At 39.3% G+C, this 23,805-nt stretch overlaps 1 protein-coding gene and 1 long non-coding RNA gene across 5 annotated transcripts in view; one reads left to right on the plus strand and one right to left on the minus strand.

Annotated features, from left to right (window-relative positions):
• The window catches only part of LOC309606206, a 404,244-nt gene that overhangs the window by 317,250 nt on the left and 63,189 nt on the right, over positions 1 to 23,805 (plus strand). The gene's annotated exons all lie outside the window — the stretch shown is intronic.
• The window catches only part of SLC35F2 (solute carrier family 35 member F2), a 58,386-nt gene continuing 36,792 nt past the window's right edge, over positions 2,212 to 23,805 (minus strand). The window contains exons 4-9 of one of the 4 annotated variants that reach the window (XM_082342990.1): positions 21,455 to 21,614; positions 20,433 to 20,589; positions 19,848 to 19,900; positions 18,626 to 18,780; positions 16,970 to 17,032; positions 15,077 to 15,212 (exon numbers count right to left, since the gene is read on the minus strand). In XM_082342990.1, coding sequence (XP_082199116.1) covers positions 16,991 to 17,032; positions 18,626 to 18,780; positions 19,848 to 19,900; positions 20,433 to 20,589; positions 21,455 to 21,614 — 567 coding nt within the window. In that variant the 3' untranslated portion in view covers positions 15,077 to 15,212; positions 16,970 to 16,990. The other 3 variants (XM_082342992.1, XM_082342993.1, XM_082342991.1) reach the window with 3 other exon arrangements.

The following is a 23,805-nucleotide window of genomic DNA, read 5'->3' on the forward strand; positions in this document are numbered from 1 at the left end:
CTGTGCAGCCCGCCACTGCTAGGGTCCCATGATCCAGGGACAACTTTCCCAGGAAAACACACAGCACGCCTCAGGCTATTGCAATATTGTGCTGGTTTCTGCCGTCACAGGCTTGCCCCATATTCCATACCCCTCCCTCCCCCCGGCCTGAGTGAGCCAGAGCCCCCAAATCAGCTGCTCCTTTAACCCCATCCTTTCTGGGTGGGAACAGATGCCCTCAGGCGACCTACATGCAGAGGTGGGGCCAAATCCAAAGCTGAACCCCAGGAGCTGTGTGAACAAAGAAGAGAAAGGGAAATTTCTCCCAGCAGCCTCAGGAGCAGCGGATTAAATCTCCACAATCAACTTGATTTACCCTGCATCTGTGGGATACCAAAATAGAGAATGAATCATCCCAAAAGTGAGGCAGTGGACTTTGGGAGCAACTGTAGACTTGGAGTTTGCTTTCTGCATCTAATTTGTTTTGGTTTTATGTTTATCTTAGTTTAGTATTTAGAGTTTATTATCATTGGTAGATTTCTTTATTGATTTGGTTGTTCTCTTCCTTTTTCTTTTTTATATATAAATATATATATATTTTCCTTTTTCGCTATTTGTGAGTGTGTATATGTACGCTTCTTTGTGTGATTTTGTCTGTATAGCTTTGCTTTTACCATTTGTCCAAGCGTTCTGTCCATTTGGGTTTTTTTTTTTTAGTATAGTTTTTAGCGCTTGTTATCATGGGTGGATTTGTTTTTTGGTTTGGTTGCTCTCTTCTTTCTTTCTTTTCTTTTTTCTTTTTTGAATTACTTTTAAATATTTTTATTTTTAATAATTTTTCTTAATTTTTCTTTTAATAATTTTCTTTTCTTTTCTTTCTTTCTCTCCCTCTCTCTCTTTCTCTCTCTCTCTTTCTTTGTTTCCTTCTTTCTTTCTTTTTTTCAGTCTTGGTGTTCCAGCCGGGTGTCAGCCCTGTACCTCTGAGGTGAGAGAGCCAAGTTCAGGACATTGATCCACCAGAGACCTGCTGGCTCCACGTAATATCAAACAGCAAAAGCTCTCCCAGAGATCTCCATCTCAATGCTCAGACCCAGCTCCACTCAACGACCAGCAAGCTACAGTGATGGACACCCTATGCCAAACAACTAGCAAGACAGGAACACAACACCACCCATTAGCAGAGAGGCTGCCTAAAATCATAATAAGGTCACAGAGACCCCAAAACACACCCCCAGATGCGATCCTGCCCACCAGAAAGACAAGATCCAGCCCCACCCACCAGACCACAGGCACTAGCCCCCTCCACCAGGAAGCTACACAACTCACTGAACAACACTTAGCCACCAGGGACAGACACCAAAAACAACAGGAACTATGAACCTGCAGACTGTGAAAAGGAGACCCCAAACACAGTAAGTTAAGCAAAATGAGAAGACAGAGAAACACAGCAGATGATGGAGTAAGGTAAAAACCCACCAGGCCAAACAAATGAAGAGGAAATAGGCAGTCTACCTGTAAAAGAATTCAGAGTAATGATAGTAAAGATGATCCAAAATCTTGGAAATAGAATGGAGAAAATACAAGAAACGTTTAACAAGGACTTTTAGAAGAACTAAAGAGCAAACAAACAATGATGAACAACACAGTAAATGAAATTAAAAATTCTCTAGAAGGAATCAATAGCAGAATAACTGAGGTAGAAGACCGGATAAGTGACCTGGAAGATAAAATAGTGGAAATAACTATCACAGAGCAGAAGAAAGAAAAAAGAATGAAAAGAATTGAGGACAGTCTTAGAGACCTTCTGGGACAACATTAAACACACCAACATTCGAATTACAGGGGTCCCAGAAGAAGAAGAGGAAAAGAAAGGGACTGAGAAAATATTTGAAGAGATTATAGTTGAAAACTTCCCTAATATGGGAAAGGAAATAGTCAATCAAGTCCAGGAAGCACAGAGAGTCCCACACAGGATAAATCCAAGGACAGACATGTCAAGACACATATTAATCAAACTATCAAAAATTAAATACCACGAAAAAATATTAAAAGCAGCAAGGGAAAAACAACAAATAACATACAAGGGAATCCCCATAAGGTTAACAGCTGATCTTTCAGCAGAAACTCTGCAAGCCAGAAGGGAGTGGCAGGACATATTTAAAGTGATGTAAGGGAAAAACCTACAACCAAGATTACTCTACCCAGCGAAGATCTCATTCAGATTTGACAGAGAAATTAAAACCTTTACAGAAAAGCAAAAGCTAAGAGAATTCAGCACCACCAAACCAGCTTTACAACAAATGCTAAAGGAACTTCTCTAGGCAGGAAACATGAGAGAAGCAAAAGACCTACAATAACAAACCCAAAATAACTAAGAAAATGGTAATAGGAACATACATATCAATAATTACCTTAAATGTAAATGGATTAAATGCTCCAACCAAAAGACATAGACTGGCTGAATGGATACAAAAACAAGACCCATATATATGGTGTCTACAAGAGACCCACTTCAGACCTAGGGACACATACAGACTGAAAGTGAGGGGATGGAAAAAGATATTCCATGCAAATGGAAATCAAAAGAAAGCTGGAGTAGCAATTCTCATATCAGAAAAAATAGACTTTAAAACAAAGACTATTACAAGAGACAAAGAAGGACACTACATAATGATCAAGGGATCAATCCAAGAAGAAGATATAACAATTGTAAGTATTTATGTATGCAACATAGGAGTACCTCAATACATAAGGCAAATGTTAATAACCATAAAAGGGGAAATGCACAGTAACACAATCACAGTAGGGGACTTTAACACCCCACTTTCACCAATGGACAGATCATCAAAAATGAAAATAAATAAGGAAACACAAGCTTTGAATGACACATGTGACAAGATGGATTTAACTGATATTTATAGGACATTCCATCCAAAAACAACAGAATACACTTTCTTCTTTAGTGCTCATGGAACATTCTCCAGGACAGTTCATATCTTGGGTCACAAATCAAGCCTCAGTAAATATAAGAAAATTGAAATCATATCAAGCATCTTTTCTGACCACAACAATATGACACTAGATATCAATTACAAGAAAAAAACTGTAAAAGAACCAAACACATGGAGGCCAACAGTACACTACTGAATTACCAAGAGATCAGTGAAGAAATCAAAGAGGAAATCAAAAAATACCTAGAAACAAATGACAATGAAAACACAGCGACCCAAAACCTGTGGGGTGCAGCAAAAGCAGTTCTAAGGGGGAAGTTTATAGCAATACAATCCTACCTCAAGAAACAAGAAAAATCTCAAATAAACAACCTAACCTTACACCTTAAGCAATTAGAAAAAAAGAAGAAAACATACCCCAAAGTTAGCAGAAGGAAAGAAATCATAAAGACCAGATCAGAAATAAATGAAAAAGAAATGAAGGAAACAATAGCAAAGATCAATAAAACTAAAAGCTGGTTCTTTGAGAAGTTAAACAAAATTGATAAACCATTAGCCAGACTCATCAAGAAAAAAAGGGAGTAGACTCAACTCAATAGAATTAGAAATGAAAAAGGAGAAGTAACAACTGGCACTGCAGAAATACAAAGGATCAGGAGAGATTACTACAGGCAACTATATGCCAATAAAATGGACAACCTGGAAAAAATGGACAAATTCTTAGAAAAGTACCTTCCAAGACTGAACCAGGAAGAAATAGAAAATATGAACAGACCAATCACAAGCACTGAAATTGAGACTGTGATTAAAAATCTTCTGACAAACTAAAGCCCAGGACCAGATGGCTTCACAGGCGAATTCTATCAAACATTTAGAGAAGAGCTAACACCTATCCTTCTCAAACTTTTCCAAAATATAGCAGAGGGAGGAACACTCCCAAACTCATTCTACAAGGCCTCCATCACCCTGATACCAAAACCAAAGATGTCACAAAGAAAAAAAACTACAGACCAATATCACTGATGAACATAGATACAAATATCCTCAACAAAATACTAGCAAGCAGAATCCAACAGCACATTAAAAGGATCATACACCATGATCAAGTGGGGTTTAGCCCAGGAATGCAAGGATTCTTCAATATACGCAAATCAATCAATGTGATACACCATATTAACAAATTGAATGATAAAAACCATATGATAATCTCAATAGATGCAGAAAAAGCTTTTGACAAAATTCAACACCCATTTTTGATAAAAACTCTCCAGAAAGTAGTCATAGAGGGAACCTACCTCAACATAATAAAGGCCATATATGACAAACCCACAGCCAACATCGTTCTCAACGGTGAAAACCTGAAACCATTTCCTCTAAGATCAGGAACAAGACAAGGTTGTCCACTCTCACCACTAGTATTCAACATAGTTTTGAAAGTTTAACCATGGCAATCAGAGAAGAAAAAGAAATAAAAGGAATCCAAATCGGAAAAGAAGAGTAAAACTGTCACTGTTTGCATCCTAAAGATTTGGTAAAGTAGCAGGATGCAAAATTCGTGCACAGCAATCTCTTGCATACTTATACACTAACGATGAAAAATCTGAAAGAGAAATTAAGGAAACACTCCCATTTACCATTGCAACAAAAAGAATAAAATACCTAGGAATAAACCTACCTAAGGAGACAAAAGACCTGTATGCAGAAAACTATAAGGCACTGATGAAAGAAATTAAAGATGATACAAACAGGTGGAGAGATATACCATGTTCTTGGATTGGAAGAATCAACATTGTGAAAATGACTATACTCCCCAAAGCAATCTACAGATTCAATGCAATCCTTATCAAACTACCAATGGCATTTTTCACAGAAGTAGAACAAAACATTTCACAATTTGTATGGAAACACAAAAGACCCCAAATAGCCAAAGCAATCCTGAGAAAGAAAAACAGCTGGAGGAATCAGGCTCCTGGACTTCAGACTATACTGCAAAGCTACAGTAATCAAGATAGTATGGTACTGGCACAAAACCAGAAATATAGATCAATGGAACAGGATAGAAAGCCCAGAGATAAACCCACGCACATATGGTCACCTTATCTTTGATAAAGGAGGCAAGCATATACGGTGGAGAAAAGACAGCCTCTTCAATAAGTGGTGCTGGGAAAACTGGACAGCTACATGTAAAAGAATGAAATTAGAACACTCCCTAACACCATACACAAAAATAAACTCAAAATGGATTAAAGACCTAAATGTAAGGCCAGACACTATCAAACTCTTAGAGGAAAACATAGGCAGAACACTCTATGACATAAATCACAGCAAGATCCTTTTTGACCCACCTCCTAGAGAAATGAAAATAAAAACAAAAATAAACAAATTGGATCTAATGAAACTTAAAAGCTTTTGCACAGCAAAGGAAACCATAAACAAGATGAAAAGACAGCCCTCAGAATGGGAGAAAATATATACAAATGAAGCAACTGACAAAGGATTAATCTCCAAAATTCACAAGCAGCTCATGCAGCTCAATACCAAAAAAACAAAGAACCCAATCCAAAAATGGGCAAAAGAGCTAAATAGACATTTCTCCAAAGAAGATATACAGATTGCCAACAGACACATGAAAGGATACTCAACATCACTTATTATTAGAGAAATGCAAATCAAAACTACAATGAGGTACCACCTCACACAAGTCAGAATGGCCATCATCAAAAAATCTACAAACAATAAATGCTGGAGAGGATGTGGAGAAAGGGGAACACTCTTGCACTCTTGGTGGGAATGTAAATTGATACAGCCACTATGGAGAACAGTATGGAGGTTCCTTAAAAAACTAAAAATAGAACTACCATATGACACAGCAATCCCACTACTGGGCATATACCCTGAGAAAACCATTAATTCAAAAAGAGTCATGTACCACAATGTTCATTGCAGCTCTATTTACAATAGCCAGGACATGGAAGCAACCTAAGTGTCCATCACAGATGAATGGATAAAGAAGATGTGGCACATATATACAATGAAATATTACTCAGCCATAAAAGGAAATGAAATTGAGTTATTTGCAGTGAGGTGGATGGACCTAGAGTCTGTCATACAGAGTGAAGTAAGTCAGAAAGAGAAAAACAAATACCGTATGCTAACACATATATATATGGAATCTAAAACAACAAAAAAATCTAAAACAAAAAAAAATCCTTCTGAAGAACCTAGGGGCAGGACAGGAATAAAGACGCAGATGTAGAGAATGGACTTGAGGACACGGGGAGGGGGAAGGGGAAGCTGGGACAAAGTGAGAGAGTGGCATGGGCTTATATATACTACTAAATGTAAATAGATAGCTAGTGGGAAGCAGCCACATAGCACAGGGAGATCAGCTTGGTGCTTTGTGACCACCTACAGGGTTGGGATAGGGAGGGTGGGAAGGAGACACAAGAGGGAGGGGATATGGGTATATATATATATGTATAACTGATTCACTTTGTTATGAAGCAGAAACTAACACACCATTGTAAAACAATTATACTCCAATAAAGATGTTAAAAAAAAAAAAAAGACTATTAGACAACCAGGTAATCAATACTCCCTGGCAAGATGTAGAGTATTTCCGTTATCCTAGAAAGTTCCTTCATGCCCCTTCCAATAACCCTTGTGCTGCCTTGAGGCAGCCACCGTTCCAATTTCTATTCCCATAAATTAGCTTTTGAACTTCATATAAATGGAATCATACAATATGTACTCTTTTGTTACTGACTTCTTTCACTCATATAATATTTTTTATTCATGTTATTATATTTATCAGTAGTGTATACTATTTTATTTCTGAGTGGTAGTACATTTGCAAATATACCAAAATTTATGAATCCTTTCTCCTGTTGATGGATCAATTGTTTCCAACATTTTTCTATTATGATTAAAGCTGCAGTAAGCATTCTTGTTAATGGAAGGCCACTGGACTGACAATCTCTTATCTCAAAGGGCCCCAGGTAGTAGTACCCCACATTTTAGTTAGCACAGTAGGGAAGTATGTAAGTAATGGGGGAGACCTGGTACATATGCCACTTGAACAGTTGTATCTGAGGTCAGATACTTACAAGAAAACTTCTTGAACTGGTCCTTAGACTTCTTGAAGGTAGAGAAGTAACAGAAATACAGTAGGACATTCTGAATGGAGGAATGCAGTTGCTTGTGCTACACATTTGATAGGTGAATCATTTGCTGTGTTGGTAGGAGATATAGTAATAGAAGAATACTTCCTATACCTGGCGATATTTTCCATTTGCCTGTCAGTCTGGAGACCACTGAATATGGACTTGGAGGGCTTTCGACTCCTCCAAAACCAAAAAACAAACTGAGGGTCAATTGCTAAAATCATGGCATTTAGAGTAAATTATCAATGACAAACAATTTGACAAAAGAAAAGTTGGTTGATGGAGTGCATGAAGTGCCACATTGCAAAGGATCTACCATCAGGACAATTTGGAATAGAAATGCAGGATAAGCAGTCTAGCCTACCTGGTACAAAAGTTGAATGAAAGCACCCCTCAACCATTTGGAATTGCTGAAGCCCCTGTGTTTTCAGGTAATTCAGGGAATGGGGAGAGCCCCTAAAAAGAGAACTTCTTACTAATAGGGTTTTGAGTTCTAGAATAATTCATTAGTAAAATAAATGAGACATAACTGTGCCCCCATTTTATGGAGCAGTTTATATTTGTGACATTAATAATGACAAGTTACTTTGCACTTCCTTTATTTTTGGATCTTCCTCCTTTACTGTCAACAGCAGAAACAGCTGGGTGTCTTAAGATAACAAAGAAGGTAGTGAGATTATGAAACTTGAAATAGCCAGTGTATGAAGAGAGTGACTGCAAGCCCAGGTAGGCAGAACCAGTCCCCTCAGAGGACAGTGGGCCCCAAACATTGCCAGAGGGGCAGTACCTCATGTGCTCAGCACTTGACGTGCATTCTCTCACCTAATCTTCACATTTTCAGATGAGAAAACAGAGACACACAAATGAAATCACTTGCCTGAGGCTCACTCAGCAATAGGAAGAGCCAGGATTGTACCCAGCTGTGCTCACAATCACTATGCCAGCTGCTTTGTGATCCCAAGGCTGATGGTTTCCTCCAGAAGAGCTCTCTGGTCAAGTTTGCCAATCTATTTGTGAACTCCAATTCACCCAGGAGTTTTTTGGTTTGGTTGCTTTTTGGTTAATGGTTTTTTTAAGCTGTAGATGAAGAACTCCATCTCTCTCAGGGTTTAATATAGCAGCACATTAACTATTCTGGCTGGCATTTCTAATAGTTCCCTGGGTAGCAGGCCTGTGTCTGGGAAGCAGCCAAAAACTGAAGCTCAGAACTTATTTTCAAATTCCCAAGGACTAAAAACACTCTCTGGCAGGCTTGAATGCTACCAAATCAAGTACTGTCAAATGGTTGTTCTTGAGTGTCAATGCTTAAAGCTCATAATTCTCCATGTATCTAAATAATAATTATTTAATTATATTAGGGGCAAGTACTTCTTCCACTTCTTCTTTTTGTACTTAATGCTTACTTCATTATCCAAGCTTCAGCTCAAGTCCATCTCCTCCTCCTAGTAGATGGAATCCACAGGGTTCTCTCCCTTCTCGGAGCACTCGTAGCCCTTCCTCTCTTGTCCCACTCAGTTGAAAACACATGAATTATTCCCAACTGCATTATCTATCACTGTTGAAACAGCAAAATTAGTAACGAGGGAAGAAAATTAAAAGGATAACCAAATTGAAAGGTATTGTTTTTAATTGTTATAAATTGGTCCCCAAATAGGCCTGTGGCCTTAGAATGTTCTTTAACCTTCTAAAAGGGACATTTCTCCACTTGCTACATGAAAAGGTGAGGCAGATGATGAAGTGAAGGGGATAGAAACCATGATGTGCTTCAGTTCAACTTACTGAGCTTAATGGTAGGATAGTCAGCTGGAGAAATGTACATGTTAGAAGGTTAAAGAACATTCTAAGGCCACGGGCCTATTTGAGGGCCAAATTGATTTGTCTGTCTTTGATGATGCCCCCAGTTACTTTTCTTGAACTCATCCTAGTACCAGGGGCCTAGGACTCACACCTTCCCCAGTTTCTTCTCCCTGCCCCCTGCATCCCTGTTTGGGGGGTCTATGTGAGTGTCCTCCCATAATCTAGCCAGCCTTCCTCTAAAGGATTAGCATGTGGTCACTGAACTCCAGGCAATTTGAGAGTTCCCTGCTCTCTGCAAATAGATCTCCCAGACAGTGTCCTTTGGCCTAGCCTAGATTCCTCCTGCACTGCTCTCCACAAGGAGATGTGGACTTGAACCATGTTTCTACATCATGACCAAAGAGTTCTCAGGACTGTGCTCACCAGCCAAATTTAGCTCTCAACTAAGCCAAATCCCCCTGCTCTGGCATGTCTCACACTTTAGTTATCAGATCAGGTATTAAGACTTGACCCTCCCCCTCCTACTGAATGCTCTAAATTGATGGGAGACCAAATAAATTTTGTATACCAACTGTATCCAAGTAAAGTCACTATATACAGGCATATCTTGGAGATATTACGGATTTGATTCCAGTCCTCTGCAATAGAGCAAATATCACAATAAAGCAAGTCACACAATTTTTTCTGGTTTCCCAGTGCATATAAAAGTTACATGTAGTCAGTTAAGTATGCAATAGTATTGTATCTAAGAAAACAATGTATATAGCTTAATTTTAAAGTACTTTATTGCTAAAAAGTGCTAAGCATCATCAGAGGCTTCAGCAAGTCTTAATCAGTTTGCTGGTGGAGGGTCTTGCCTCAGTGTTGATGGCTGCCAACTGATCAGGGTGGTGGTTGCTAAAGTTTGGGGTGGCCATGGCAATTTCTTAATATAAGGCAACAATGAAGTTTGCTGCATCACTTTACTCTTACTTTCATGAATGATTTCTCTGTAGCATGCAATGCTGTTTGATAGCATTTTACCCACAGTAAAACTTGTTTCAAAAAGACCTCTAATAAGAGAGTCAGCCTGTCCTTTGAAGCTTTGAAGCCAGGCAATGATTTCTCCTCTCTAGCTATGGAAAGTCCTAGATGGCATCTTCTTCCAGCAGAAGGCTCTTTCATCTACATTGAAAATCTGTTTAGAGGAGCCACATTCATGAATTATCTTAGCTAATCTTTTGGATAACTTGCTGCAGCTTCTACATCAGCACTTACTGAGTCACCTTGCACTTTCATGTTATGGAGATGGCTTCTTGTCTTAAACCTCATGAACCAACCTCTGTCAACTGCAAACTTTTCTTCTGCAGCTTCCTAACCTGTATCAGCCTTCACAGAATTGAAGAGAGTTAGGGCTTTGCTCTGGATTGGTCTTTGGTTTAAGGGAATGTTGTAACTGGTTTGATCTATCCAGGCCACCAAAATTTTCGGCATATCAGCAATAAGGCTGTTTCGCTTTTTTATCATTCATGTGTTCACTGGAGTAGCACATAATTTCCTTCAAGAACTTTTCCTCTGCAGTCATGACTTGGCTGTTTGGCTCAAGAAGCCTAGTTTTTTCAGCTTTCAACATGCCTTCCTCACTAAGCTTAATCATTTCTAGCTTTTGATTTAAAGTGAGAGACATGTGACTCTTCCTTTCACTTGAACACTTAGAGGCCACTGTAGGGTTATTAATAGACCAAATTTCAATATTATTGTGTCTCAGGGAATAGTGAGGCTTAGGGAGAGAGACAGGAGAATGGCTGGTTGGTGGAATAGTCAGAATACTCACAACATTTATCAATTAAATTCACTATCTTATATGGGCACAGTTCATGGCACCTGAAACAATTACAACAGTAATACCAAAGATCACTGATCACAGATCACCATGACAAATATATAATAACAAAAAAATTGAAATATCGTGAGAATTACCAAAATGTGACACAGAAACATGAAGTAAGCAAATGCTGTTGGAAAAAATGGTGCTAATATACTTGCTCAATGCAGGGTTGCCACAAACCTTCAACTTGTAAAAAACGTGATATCAGCAAAACACAATAAAGCAAGTACAATAAAATGGGGTATGCCTGTACACTTAATCCAACAGCTGGACTAGGAAACTGAAGTTCTACAGAAATGTCTCTGGATGTGTGTCAGGGGTGAGGGCAGATTCCCTGAAACTGCTGCAATCAATCTTATCAACAACTGCAATTTCTGGAAAAATAAGACGTTGGGGGGAGTGGTCTACGTAGGAGTTGGTGATGGTGGTGTGTGTGTCTGTGTGTGTCCTATCATGTAAAGGTACCTGTACTGGACATTTTATGAAGACCAAGGTGGATAAGGTCCCACATGGGACCACAAGACCAAAGTCAGAATATGAATCTGAAAGAATGTGAAACACTCAGGGAAAAGTGGAAAAGCACTGTCACCAAGCAGAAAGAAGGCAACATCTGAGGTCAACGAAAGTGGGACTCCAAGCTCCGGCTACTACCACTGCAAGTCCTCTACATCTCACCTGGTATATAGAGTCTGGCCTCCCCATTGGGCAGGCTGTGAAGAATAGCTCATTGAGTGATGATTATATGGCACCATCTGAATGCTTGTTATGGTAAGTTGGAGCCAATAATTTTTCAAATGGCCCATGTTTTTTATTCGTATCATTTCTCTCCCCTTTCCAATTTTCTTCTCCAGAAGTGTCTGCACTTTAAGATTGCTAAAGAGGGCAATATTTAAACCAGGAATAAAGTGTATGAAGAAAGCATTGGGGGAAGAAACTTTGGGACATTAAATCCTACAGGTAAAATTTTGCTATCCTAAAGAGGCTTTACTCCTCTCGATATTCCACATATATATAGCCAGACTTCTCAAAACACTCTTTATAAAAATACTATTGAAAAAAAAAATACTATTGAAGAACTGCATGTTCAGCATTACCTAATTTCCTCATAAATCTCTTGTCTTTTAATAAGCTAAGTGGCTATTTGCTGAATTTCCCTGATTTATTGGTATCTTTTGAGGGCTGAGGATATATCCAGATACTAAGTGATTAAATGTGCATGAAAATGGTACATCACCATAATAATGACAGAAAAGAGAATCGTGACTAGGCATATAGAAGACCTCACAGAGATGCATGTCGACAGCTTCTTAAAAGGGCAGGCTCCAGAGCCGCAGAGAAAACTGCACCATCAAGCTAGTTTTTACAGGAAAATCTTCCCAGGTCCTCTCATTGGAGGTGCATTCCACAGGGACTACGGCCCCCTCAGAACTCAGTTTCAAGAAGCAGTGGGAACTTCAGGCCGCCGACTAAACTGAAGGGAATCCTGGATCCTGTATTCACTTTAGCCACCAAACTATGACCTGCAAAGGATATTTCAACTTTTCTGGCACCTGCATTCTTCAACAGTTAATCAAAGGCAATCCCTGCTGAGGACAGTCATCATAATACCCTCTTTTAAAACAAAACACTTTGATTTAACAGAACGTTATGGAGGCACTACAAAATGAAAGATTATGTCACAGGTCTTTTTTATAATTGTTAAAGCGCCACCTGCTGGAAATACTGATCTTACATACCAATTCTCTGTGAGACACTGGTATCAGAAAGATGAGAAATGTTAACTACTCATCCACAAAAGAGAACCTAGATTCAAAATGCAAATAACAAAAATGGCTCCAGCAAAGCCCTCTCTTCTTACAGTGTTACCACAGTCCAATTGCACAATTTATTACCCCTATACAACACTAGGGAATGACTTAGCAACTCTATTATATTATTCAGCAGGATTTTTTTTTTAATGGCACGAATATCTACAAAAAATATAGAAAAATCAATATTGCTCTAATAGGCTGAGAAAGAATTTATAGGAGGTTTTCAACTTAAGAACGTGTTGTGTTTCAAAAGCTTGTGTGTCGGGCTTCCCTGGTGGCCAGTGGTTAAGGATCCACCTGCCAATGCAGGGGACATGTGTTTGAGCCCTGGTCTGGGAACCCATATTCCACGGAGCAACTAAGTCCGTGCGCCACAACTACTGAGCCTGTGCTCTAGAGCCTGTGAGCCACAACTACTGAGCCCGTGCACCACAACTACTGAAGCCCACACACCTAGAGCCCGTGCTCCTCAACAAGAGAAGCCACCGCAGTGAGAAGCCTGTGCACCGCAACGAAGAGTGGCTCCCACTCGCCGCAACTAGAGGAAAGCCCGTGCGCAGCAACAAAGACCCAATGCAGCCAAAAATAAATAAATAAATAAATAAATAAATAAATAAAAAAGAAGCTTGTGTGTAAGCCAGATGTTTGAAAACATATATTCCATGAAAGTGGTATTATGCAGGCTGGTTAAACCGACAGTCTTCACAACTTCCTTAAACCTTGCACAGCCTTGCAGTACTATTATTTAGTTGCTGAATGTCATTCATAGCATTGCTTCTTTGGAACATTATTCTGAGTTTTAATTTGGGATGCCCAGATTGGAACTCCTCTGCCCCTTTCCAAAGGGAGCAAGCAAGGGGAAACACCAGGATTAAGGGTGATGGGTAGAAAGAGAGCAGGGTAGGATAACTTACTCCCTACAGACATGTATCTGCATAAAAGGCCTTACTTTAGATCAGTCTCCCCTTAAACGTTCTGAACTGAGACCAAAGACAAAGTTCATTTAATAATCACTCAAGAAGTAAGATGAGCAAAGGACTAGAAAGATGCTAAAAGGCTGTTGACCTGGAAGAGCTCAACCCGTGGTGAGGAGAGGCAGGTAAACAGCAACACCTCAATTCAATAAGTGCTACGAGGAAGGGCCCTGTGAACCTAGAGGAGGTGGGGGACCCAGCCCAGATGGCCTAAAAAAGGCTTCATAGTAGAGATGACATTTGAGCTTAGCCTTGACAGACATGTGGGATATTGTCACCTGAGATTCTCTACTTCACCACTATCCCTATATATACAAGTTTATTATTAAGCAAGATATTTTAAGAAATAATCAGTGTATTAATCAAACTGGAAGTCTTCCCCAAAAGGCGAAACATTTTAACATAATCTTTTTCCATTCACTGACAGTTGTTAATGGTAAGGAGTGAAAAACAAACATCAGTTTTAATTGGCTGCAGGAAGTGAAAGGTTATTTCACTCAAAAAGGTTTTTTAAAAAACCCATTAAGGTAATTCAAAAATTTTAAATGTTTATTCCAGCAAATGATCTGGGAGCTTACTCTGATTTCCCCTCCATTCTGGCAGAGCCCCAAATAGATAGGTTTGCTTCGCCTTAAGAAGACATGATTCTGAAAAGTTGGATATGAGGAAATCTTGAATATATTAAGTCATTTAAAATCCACAAGGGGAATTAAGTAATCAAAAAAACCACACAGTAAATATATTTCCATGAAATCAAAATCTTTTAATAATATGAACACTTACCCTCAATTTCTTTATTATATTTTTACCTAAAAAAGTTTACATACAGAGTTTTTGTAAAGTGTCATACTAGTAGTTGATATCATAATGATGCTACATATTAATACTCTGTATTGAAGAAGTATCATAAAAATCTCATGGCACATTATTTGCTAAGAAGTAGCATAATAACAATAGACCTCACCTAGTGGCCTAAAGGCCACGAGGCTCGTACAAGGACAATAACTGCCTCAGCAGGACAAAACTCAGATGCCTCCAAATGAGGAAACCTACTCCAAAACCATCCTGGGCTGCCCCTCCTCCTGACTACCCAGCCCAGCCTGGACAGCCTGCTTTCAGGCTCTGTCCTGAGGCTGGCTCACACCCAGGTATCTATCCAATCCTGCTTTCCTACTTCTACCTCTAAGACCCCAGTGTGGGCCCCACTCCTTGTCTCCCTGACACTAATAGGTATTGGCCCTCAAGCACACAGAAACACAATTCTGGCCTTGGCTTCTGCCCTATTTTGGAATTTCTATTTTTGATACATTATTTTGAATTCCTTTGTAAAATCTAACCACTGGATCCAATCCAATGTTACTGAGTATTCACTCTGAGTCTGATAATTTTCCAAGTATCCCAAGGCAGTAGGCTCTGCTTTATCCAGGTGACAGCTTCCAGCTTCCCAGGAAACCCCAGGTGTACGTGTGTGCCTTCTTCTCCAGCTACAAGACTGCAGAGTGGGCCTCCTGGAGGTTCTCCTCAAGCTTCAGTCCCAGGTTGTCGATTCCAATGCTGGTGACTGGTGGCATGCTGCTTTCAGCCAGCTCTGCAGTGCGTGTCGGGGTGGAGCAGTACAGAATGAACCCCACCATGATGACGGTGAAAGAGAGGATGTAGAGTCCTGAAAACTAGGAGGAGATAATAGGCTATGGACAGTGCTTCCTCACATACACATCTTTGCTGCTGCCTTTTGTCAACGGAGATTTGAGGGTTACCTTCTCATAATATTTTTTTCTGAAAGTTGCCCTAGGAGATGCTAATGACCAAAACCGTCCTGTGTGTGTGTACTGGTGAATGTGTGAGCTCTGCCCCCATCACCCACCACATTAGCCAACTGGATTCTTGGATGTTTAGGAAATGGACTTTTGCCTTTCTCTGTGATAACCCAGCTGCATCCCACCTCACAACTAGTCCCACTTACTTAGTGGAGAGACTAAAATTTTAGCATGGTACCATGAGAGACCCAGATTCAGACCCTAGGCACAGCTTACAACACTGGTGTGAAACAATAAGAAAACAGAATGGTTTGGAGAAGGAGAAGAGAAAGAAGATGAGAGAGAAGAAAAAGTAAGACACACTCCCAGGCTTCCCTGGTGGTTCAGTGGTTGGGAATCTGCCTGCCAATGCAGGGGACACGGGTTCGAGCCCTGGTTCGGGAGGATCCCACATGCCACAGAGCAACTACGCCCGTGCGCCACAAATACTGAGCCTGCGCTCTAGAGCCCGTGAGCCACAACTACTGAGCTCGCGTGCTACAACTACTGAAGCCCACGCTCCTAGAGCCTGTGCTTCGCAACAAGAGAAGCCACCACAATAAGAAGCCCACACGCCGCAATGAAGAGTAGCCCCCACTGGCCGCAACTAGAGAACAGCCTGCGCACAGCAACGAAGACCGAATGCAGCCAAAAATAAGTGAATAAAATAAATTAATTAAAAAAAAAAGACACACTCCCAAAGGTAGAAGGAAAAAATGAAATGGGTTTTGAAATGAGTATTAAGTAGATTACAGTCATCTCCAGGTATGGGCTTCTATGGGTCACTGTTGGCTTCAACATGTTAATGTTTCATAGATGCTCAATTACTTCTTAACCTTAAACCATTAGAACTTTTTAAGGAATGGAATAGCCACAGCCCTCCTCAAAGCTGGAAGGCCTCCACTGGATTCAGTGATGATGCAAAGCCAGTGATAATGTCAACCGGAGCAGCAGCCAAACTAATTTCCTCCACAGGTTTCATTCTTGGATCCAATCTCAGCACAGCACCCAGCACATAGCTCGTATTGAATAAATGTTTTTTGGGGGCGAAAAATGATTCAGAAAAGATTAAAGGGAGTTAAAGCTATGTAGAGTACCCTAAACTTTTAAAGTCAGTATCATGAAGGTCAATCATGCTCTCCAATAGAATGTTCACTGTTACCTGTGGGAAAACCTAAGTAACTTATTCAAAACATGTCCTGTTTGGTTTGGTGGTTTTAAATGTTTATAAGAAAAAAGTATCTTTTTCCTCTTAAGAAGGCACATGATTAAATGGAGGCACCTTTATTAGAAGAGAGAGACTCTGAGGGAGTGAGATAATAAGTCTCCTGAATCAGAGGCTGTTTTTTAAATTTTACCCTTTGTGTCTGGATCTATACAGGAAATTTCTTGTGGCTACTCTGTTCAGTGAGTATTTACTCAAGATCAATCCAGAGGAGGCAGAGTCTGACACCAATGAATACAGAAATTGTTTAATGTCTTTTTCAACTGTGTTTCAAAATATCAGAGCCAAAGTTATTTTAGATACTATAATTTCTTTAAATTAGTGACATATTGAACTTATGATTCTGTCTTTAAAAATTTCTTCTAAGATCCTAGATATCGTCATTATGCTCTGAATGATTTCCCACCTCTGTAATTTACTCTGAAGATCACAGCAGACCTCCTCTTTGCTCTACAAGTCTTGAAACAGCCTTTGACCAAAAAGAATAAAATCTGATATGGTTATGAGTGAGCTGCTAGACATTTAGGGACAAAGAAACATAAAGCAAAAGAACTGCAAAGGAACTTATAGTTTGCATGTTCCACTTTTGAGAGTAATAGTATGAGTCATGTGGCCAAAAAAAATGACACAAAAGAAGGCTTTTTCTCATTAAAGTTAATACAGTTAAAAAGCAAATATCTACATTAAGGGATCTTATAATAGTCAGGTAGCGACAAGTGTACTTTCACTTTGAAGCTTTTATTTCTTTAACCTTACTTCCTCCTTGGACATTATTTTACTAATAAGGGAAAAGTAAAAGTTAAACTACTAAAGCTACCTCAATATGTTTAGTTTAAAAAAAAAAAAAAAAGCACAGGTAAGAGGGGTCAAATGTTATACTGCAGAGCTCTCAAGCTTTCTCTGGGTATGGGTAGCCATCAACTGGCCTTGAACTGCAGAATAAAAACACCATGGTCCCCTAGTGGTGGCCATGTGAAATGCAAGAACAGCACCACAGAACAGCTAACTCACTTTTTTTTAAACTCACTTTTAAGGCCCACTTTGTACCCCTTAATGATTGCTATCATAGAAAAAAAAAAATCTAGGGCTGTCAGGATCACTTCCCTGATTCACTTTGACATTTGTTACTTTTTAATGATGCCACCAAAAAGCTATAAATACTTCTTCAGTCTTAGTTCAGGAATACCTTAACCAGCAAGTTTGCCAAGATAACAGCTGGTTCCTGTGACATGTAAAAGCAAAAATGGTTTATGTTTCTTAAGCAGAAATTTCTGAGAACACACTGAACTAGGCATTGTGAGTTCCTGGCCAATTCCTGGGAACAGTGTAAATCAGTGCCAAGCAATTTCCACCCAGATACAAAATTTTATACGGATAAAGAAATATAGTTGCTATCCCCAGCTAAAACCAAAATTATCAAGCAACAGCCGACATTCTAACTATTTGTTCAAATGACTGTAATAGCAGCCAAGTCAACAAGCTTTATACTATGGAAAGATGGATTTCTTTCTTTTTTTTAAAAAATAAATTTATTTATTTATTTATTTTTGGCTGTTTTGGGTCTTTGTTGCTGCACGCGGGCTTTCTCTAGTTGCAGCAAGTGGGGGCTACTCTTCGTTGTGGCGCGCGGGCTTCTCTTGTTGCGGAGCATGGGCTCTAGGTGCACGGGCTTCAGTTGTTGTGGCTCACGGGCTCAGTAGTTGTAGCTCACAGGCTCTAGAGCACAGGCTCAGTAGTTGTGGCACACGGGCTTGGTTGCTCCGCGGCATGTGAGATCTTACTGGACCCGGGCTTGAACCCGTGTCACCTGCATTGGCAGGCAGATTCTTAACCACTGTGCCACCAGGGAAGTCCCGGAAAGATGGATTTCTAAGGCAGTAGTTCTCAAAGCAAGACTCTTACAATAACACTAACATGCTATTTGCCTGGAGTGAGAGTGTCCAAAGAAATTCTTGTCAAGAAGATGAGAAGGTTTCATTTTGGGATCTAAAATCTTAAAGAAACCCATTACTTCTTTTAAACCAAACAAGTGTTCTGATTTGAACAAGATCTATTTGCTCACCTTATAGCCAAACAGAAAGAGTCCAAAGAAGAGACTGTAGAGGTCAGCTGTCAGGATGCCCAGGTTGACAGAAGTGGCACTAGTGACTTTAATCACCAGTGGCATGAAGCTGTACAGGCAAAACATACAGAGGGCAAATGCTACAAACAGCAGGGCTGTGAAAAAAATGGAATATCTATTGTTATAGGAAGAAACCAAAAGTTAAAGGTGCTGTGCTTTTAAAGCTTGACTGATATATAAAATTCCCTGATCCTTTAACATACTATCCACAAAGCCCCTTGTTAACAGTAAGCATTGCAAATGAGACATACAAAGCTCTCAGGAAAAAAATAATAACAAGATATGATGAAGAACTTAAAAAATTCAACAGAGTGTTAGATGATCAAGGCCATAGAATCTTGCTTATGGTGTAAGTCAACAGCTCTTATCACCCCATGTTATCCATGTGCCCAGGGCAGAGAGATGCCAATGATAAAAGGCATCATGGTTGGACATGATTTGTGTGGTTGAATCAAAATAAAGTATTTTTAGGATATCAAAGATAGTCGTTAGGCCCATTATCTTTTGTACATCTCATAAGAGCTAGTCATGTGGGTGCTGAGAGATAACTAGTTATAGCAGTTATCTCTGCTTCACAACCACTTCCCCAACCTCGCTCAACACACACACACACACACACACACACACACACACAGAGGCAATCTAAGTTATTTACTTGAATGAAATCATCCAAGCACAGTAAATGAATTTCAATGACACTTCATGTAGTACTTAATTTCTTTCCACGCATCATTAAATAAGGTTCAAATCTTTCTTATCAGATGAGAGTAGCAATGGAACGTGGTGGTGATGACACACCATCAGATTATTCAGGTTAATACTTCACAAATTACATCAAGCAGACAACCTTCACAAGAAGTCTGCGGACTCGAGATACAGATCTAGTTGAAAGTTAGTGTGACCAAAGGTCAGTCTTGTTCAGAATTCCTAGTAAAGAAAGGCTATTCCTGAAGATAAAGATTAAGGATTAACTTTTATGGGGGGGTTTATTTACAAGTTCTCAGAGAAAACTCAATGTAAACCACTATAGTTCTCTGTGTACTAAATTACTCTGTGATTTTATATAAAAATGTCTAAATAGTATTACTAAAATGAAGTATTTATTTCTTGATGTGTGTCAGTTAGGGGAAAGACTAACAAGAATTATTATGTATGTACATACCAATTTTCCAGTCCCAGTGAATGCCGGCAATATCCTTATATTCCACAATCAATCTGTGATTAAAACAAGAGGTCACAGAGAGATCTTTATACTACTTTTCACTATTTTATAAGCAATTAAATTGCTTCAAGCTTTAAGTACTTCAAGGTGATTAATTATGTTGACTTTTGAATTTTTCTTGGAGTATAAAAATAACTATCTTTAATTAAAATGACAAAGAATAAAACCCAGAGGAGTCCATAAACACATGTTTGACACCCTTAGAAGCACTCTACAGGAGGAAAACATGGCACTATGTGTTCCCTTTGAACAGGAAGTTAATATTTTCTAGGAATAATTGAAAAATAGAGTCTTCACTGGTGATATAAAGTCTACCACATTATAAGCAGGAATCAAGCCTCACACATGTATAAGAAAATGAGGCATAATTCTTAATGTTTCAAAAATCTTCTAATAGATATTTAGCAAGTTACTGATTTCAAATGTGAATTTGGGCCAAATAAACAATGAATATTAGTAGCTGGAACATAATCATCTATGACATATTTGCTTATTTTGCTTTTAGGGATAAGTTTAGAATCTTACAGCTGTATGCCACTGATAATTGTTCCAAACAAGCCCACCATTCCTAAAAACTCCTGTCTTCTCAGCTTCTTCACGATGTATTCTTCACACACATTAGAAACAGCATAGAGGGAAGCCCCAAGAAGGACCAAGATGTCACCAATCAGTACATCACTACCTATAAGGAGATAAGCCACAAAAAGGAATACATTTGTCACGAGGAAAAACTTTCCAGCTTGCTTCCAGGAGTTTATCTGGCTCATATTTATTTAAGTAAGATTTTACAGAAGAAGAAACCCTGATTTTTAGAAGTTTAAAGACTCTTGCTCCTCTCACTTTCCGGCACAATTCTGCTTTCATTTTTCTTATTTTGGATCCTCAGGAGACTAACAGATTGGAAGATGGTGGTGTATACCATAATGTAAGGCCTCAGAAAATGATTTTATGACATGAGAAATTAATGGAAATTATTGATGGGAAATCACTGAAAACTATAGGGAAGGAAGCTAGGTAAGCAAGGTAATTTTCTCAATCAAAGGAGACACTGAAGTCACTTGTATATTGGGTGAAATCATAGACCTTATTTAGATTTTACACTATCAACTATCTGAACCTTGACATAAAGAATATCAAAATGTTCTCATCTACAGAGTAACTGAAAAAAGAGGTCATTCAGTGAACACAAAGTCTCCTTTTTGATGAAAACAAAAACCAAGAATCTACAGTAGGATTTCCAGTAACTAATCCAAATGTATGGGTCAAAAAAATATTATTGCAAATATATACAGAAATTTCTCTCTCATGACACAAACAAACCATTTAGTGTGACAAAAAACAGCAAGGACTCGGGGCAGGTAGAAACATAAAGACTGCTTTGTGGAAATGGTTATAGTACCAGAAGCAAGCAAATCTAAAAATAAAATTTTAAAGATAGTTAATGAGGACATGTTCTCTGCCTTTTACTTTATCTTTGCACAATAAAAGTGAGGACATAAGCAAAACTTTTTCTGTGACTTAACCAGAAACAAGTAACACAGTCTCACCTGAATTGTCTTCCCTCCCTGCTAATATGTCTGCACCAACCATAGTTCCTACGCCCAACAGACAGACAGCCACAGCGATGAAGTGGATCACTCTGTATCTTGCACAAAGAATAAACCACGAGAGAGCCATCAACACAGGAATCCCAAAGCAATCCAAAAGCTGCATGGAAGGAGAAACAGATGGCTTAAAACATCTCTCATTAGCTAAAAGATGATCAAGTAATAACAGGAGTCAGTGTTTATTGAGCATTTATTATTGCCAGCCCTGTACTAAATGCTTTACCTGGATTAACTCATTTAATCCTCACAACAACTCCATGAGATTAGAACTGCAATCTCCATTTTACACACGAGGAAAACAAAGGCACAGAAAGGTTAAATGAGTTGCCCAAAAATCACATAGTTAAAAGTGGTGGAGGACTTCCCTGGTGGCACAGTGGTTAAGAATCCGCCTGGCAATGCAGGGGACACGGGTTCGAGCCCTGGTCCGGGAAGATCCCAATGCCATGGAGCAACTAAGCCCATCCGCCACAACTACTGAGCCCGCGTGCCTAGAGCCCGTGCTCTGCAACAAGAGAAGCAACCGCAATGAGAAGCACGTGCACCGCAACGAAGAGTAGCCCCCACTCACCGCAACTAGAGAAAGCCCACGTGCAACAACGAAGACCCAACACAGCCATAAAGAAATAAATTTAAAAAAGTGTTGGAGCCAGTTGATGAACCCAGGAATTCTGCCCAACAGCCTATGCAGTTTACCTCTACACTCCCACCTGTGTTTATCCTTAAGTCCAGTAGACATGTGCCCATTCACTCAGTCAACAAATATTTAAGTATGTGATATGTGGGAGACACTATGAGAGGAGCTGGAATATAGAGGAGAACAAGAGAGACACAAAGAGGAGTATACAGAAGGCTAGACAGACACAGAAGAATCACACAACCAATATTTAAATGCAGTTGGGCTAAGAGCTACAAAAAAGTACAGGTTATTATGAGGGAGCAAACAGACACCATCTCCCTGACAAAGTGTCCAACCCCACCATATAAGACAGATGCTTGCTCACAGCAAATACTCTTGCTCATCTTCATCATATACTCCTCCATCACCTGTTGGTCCTGGGTCCAGAAAATACTTGCTACACCCCTGATATTGCCAGTCTGAAAGGCAGGGGGATTAAGAGTGCCAAAATTATAGTAAATCCAAAATCTTTGTAAGATAAAAGAAAAAGAGATTTCATTCACTGGATTCTTAAAGTCACAAATTTGGTAAAGTGCATTCAAGGATAAAATATATTCCTTTTACTAATAATGTTCCTGATGATGGTTTTTGATTGCTCATCCTGTTCTTTTTTTAACCTTGTCCCTGATTTGCTTTGTATCTGTTTAGTCTTGGACAAGGCAGGCCCCTAAATCTCCAACAGCCTGTTTGATCCTGTCCACAGTTGTTTACTGATCGCCTTTCACTGCAATGTCAAGTACAGGAATGGGCACCTTGCCTTGTGTTATTTATTCCAGCTGCAGAACTCCAATCTCTTAAGTGCTTTTTGAGCCTGCCTGAATAACAAACCATTAAACGATGCAAATGATAATAGCTTGTCCTGGAAGACAGCAACAGAATCCAGCCATAATGAAGTAACAAAGTCTAAACTACATTCCTTAAACAAAAAAAGTGGAAAAAGTCACTCTAAAAACTATTACAGGTGACTCCCTATCCTCAAATTGTGTCTTAAAGTCAAACTTAAATCTGCTCTATTTTTAACAATTTTTGGTGGGCAATGAGTAGCCATATAAGGGAAGCACCTACATTTGGTAAGAGCTCCCAAGGCCTCAGGCCCCAGACCTACCATTGACCAGCTGTGTGATCTCTAGCTAGTCACCGTTTGAGTCAAAATCTGAAATCAAGAGATCAGACCAAATGATCTCACAGATACCTTCCCACTCTAAAATTCCATGACTTCTAATCTGATATCTATCACATTCAGTCATTTATCTACATTGGATCTTTTCAAAATGTGTTCTTGGTGACAGATGCCTTCTGTTTGATGCTTGTAGTTCTAAGAGGCTCCCTATTTAATTTAATCTTTAAAAATTATTGTACAGTCACAGTAAGCAAGGAACTAAGTAAGAACCTGGAATGAGGAGAAGGCATGGATATAAACATGAATTAGACTTTATTAGAGATACAGTGGAATATAGAGGAGAAAGTGAAATTGAATTAGGCCTTAGAGAAGGGGCTTCGAAAAGGATTCATTCTAGAAAGAATAGAGCAACATAAGAGAGAGAAGCCGCCTGTGGGTAGGGAATGTGTAGATGTGGCAGTGAAGTGAGAAGAGACATGAGTAGAAACCTAG

Source organism: Balaenoptera borealis (genome assembly GCF_965194805.1).
Source record: "Balaenoptera borealis genome assembly, chromosome: 11".
Taxonomy (NCBI): domain Eukaryota; kingdom Metazoa; phylum Chordata; class Mammalia; order Artiodactyla; family Balaenopteridae; genus Balaenoptera; species Balaenoptera borealis.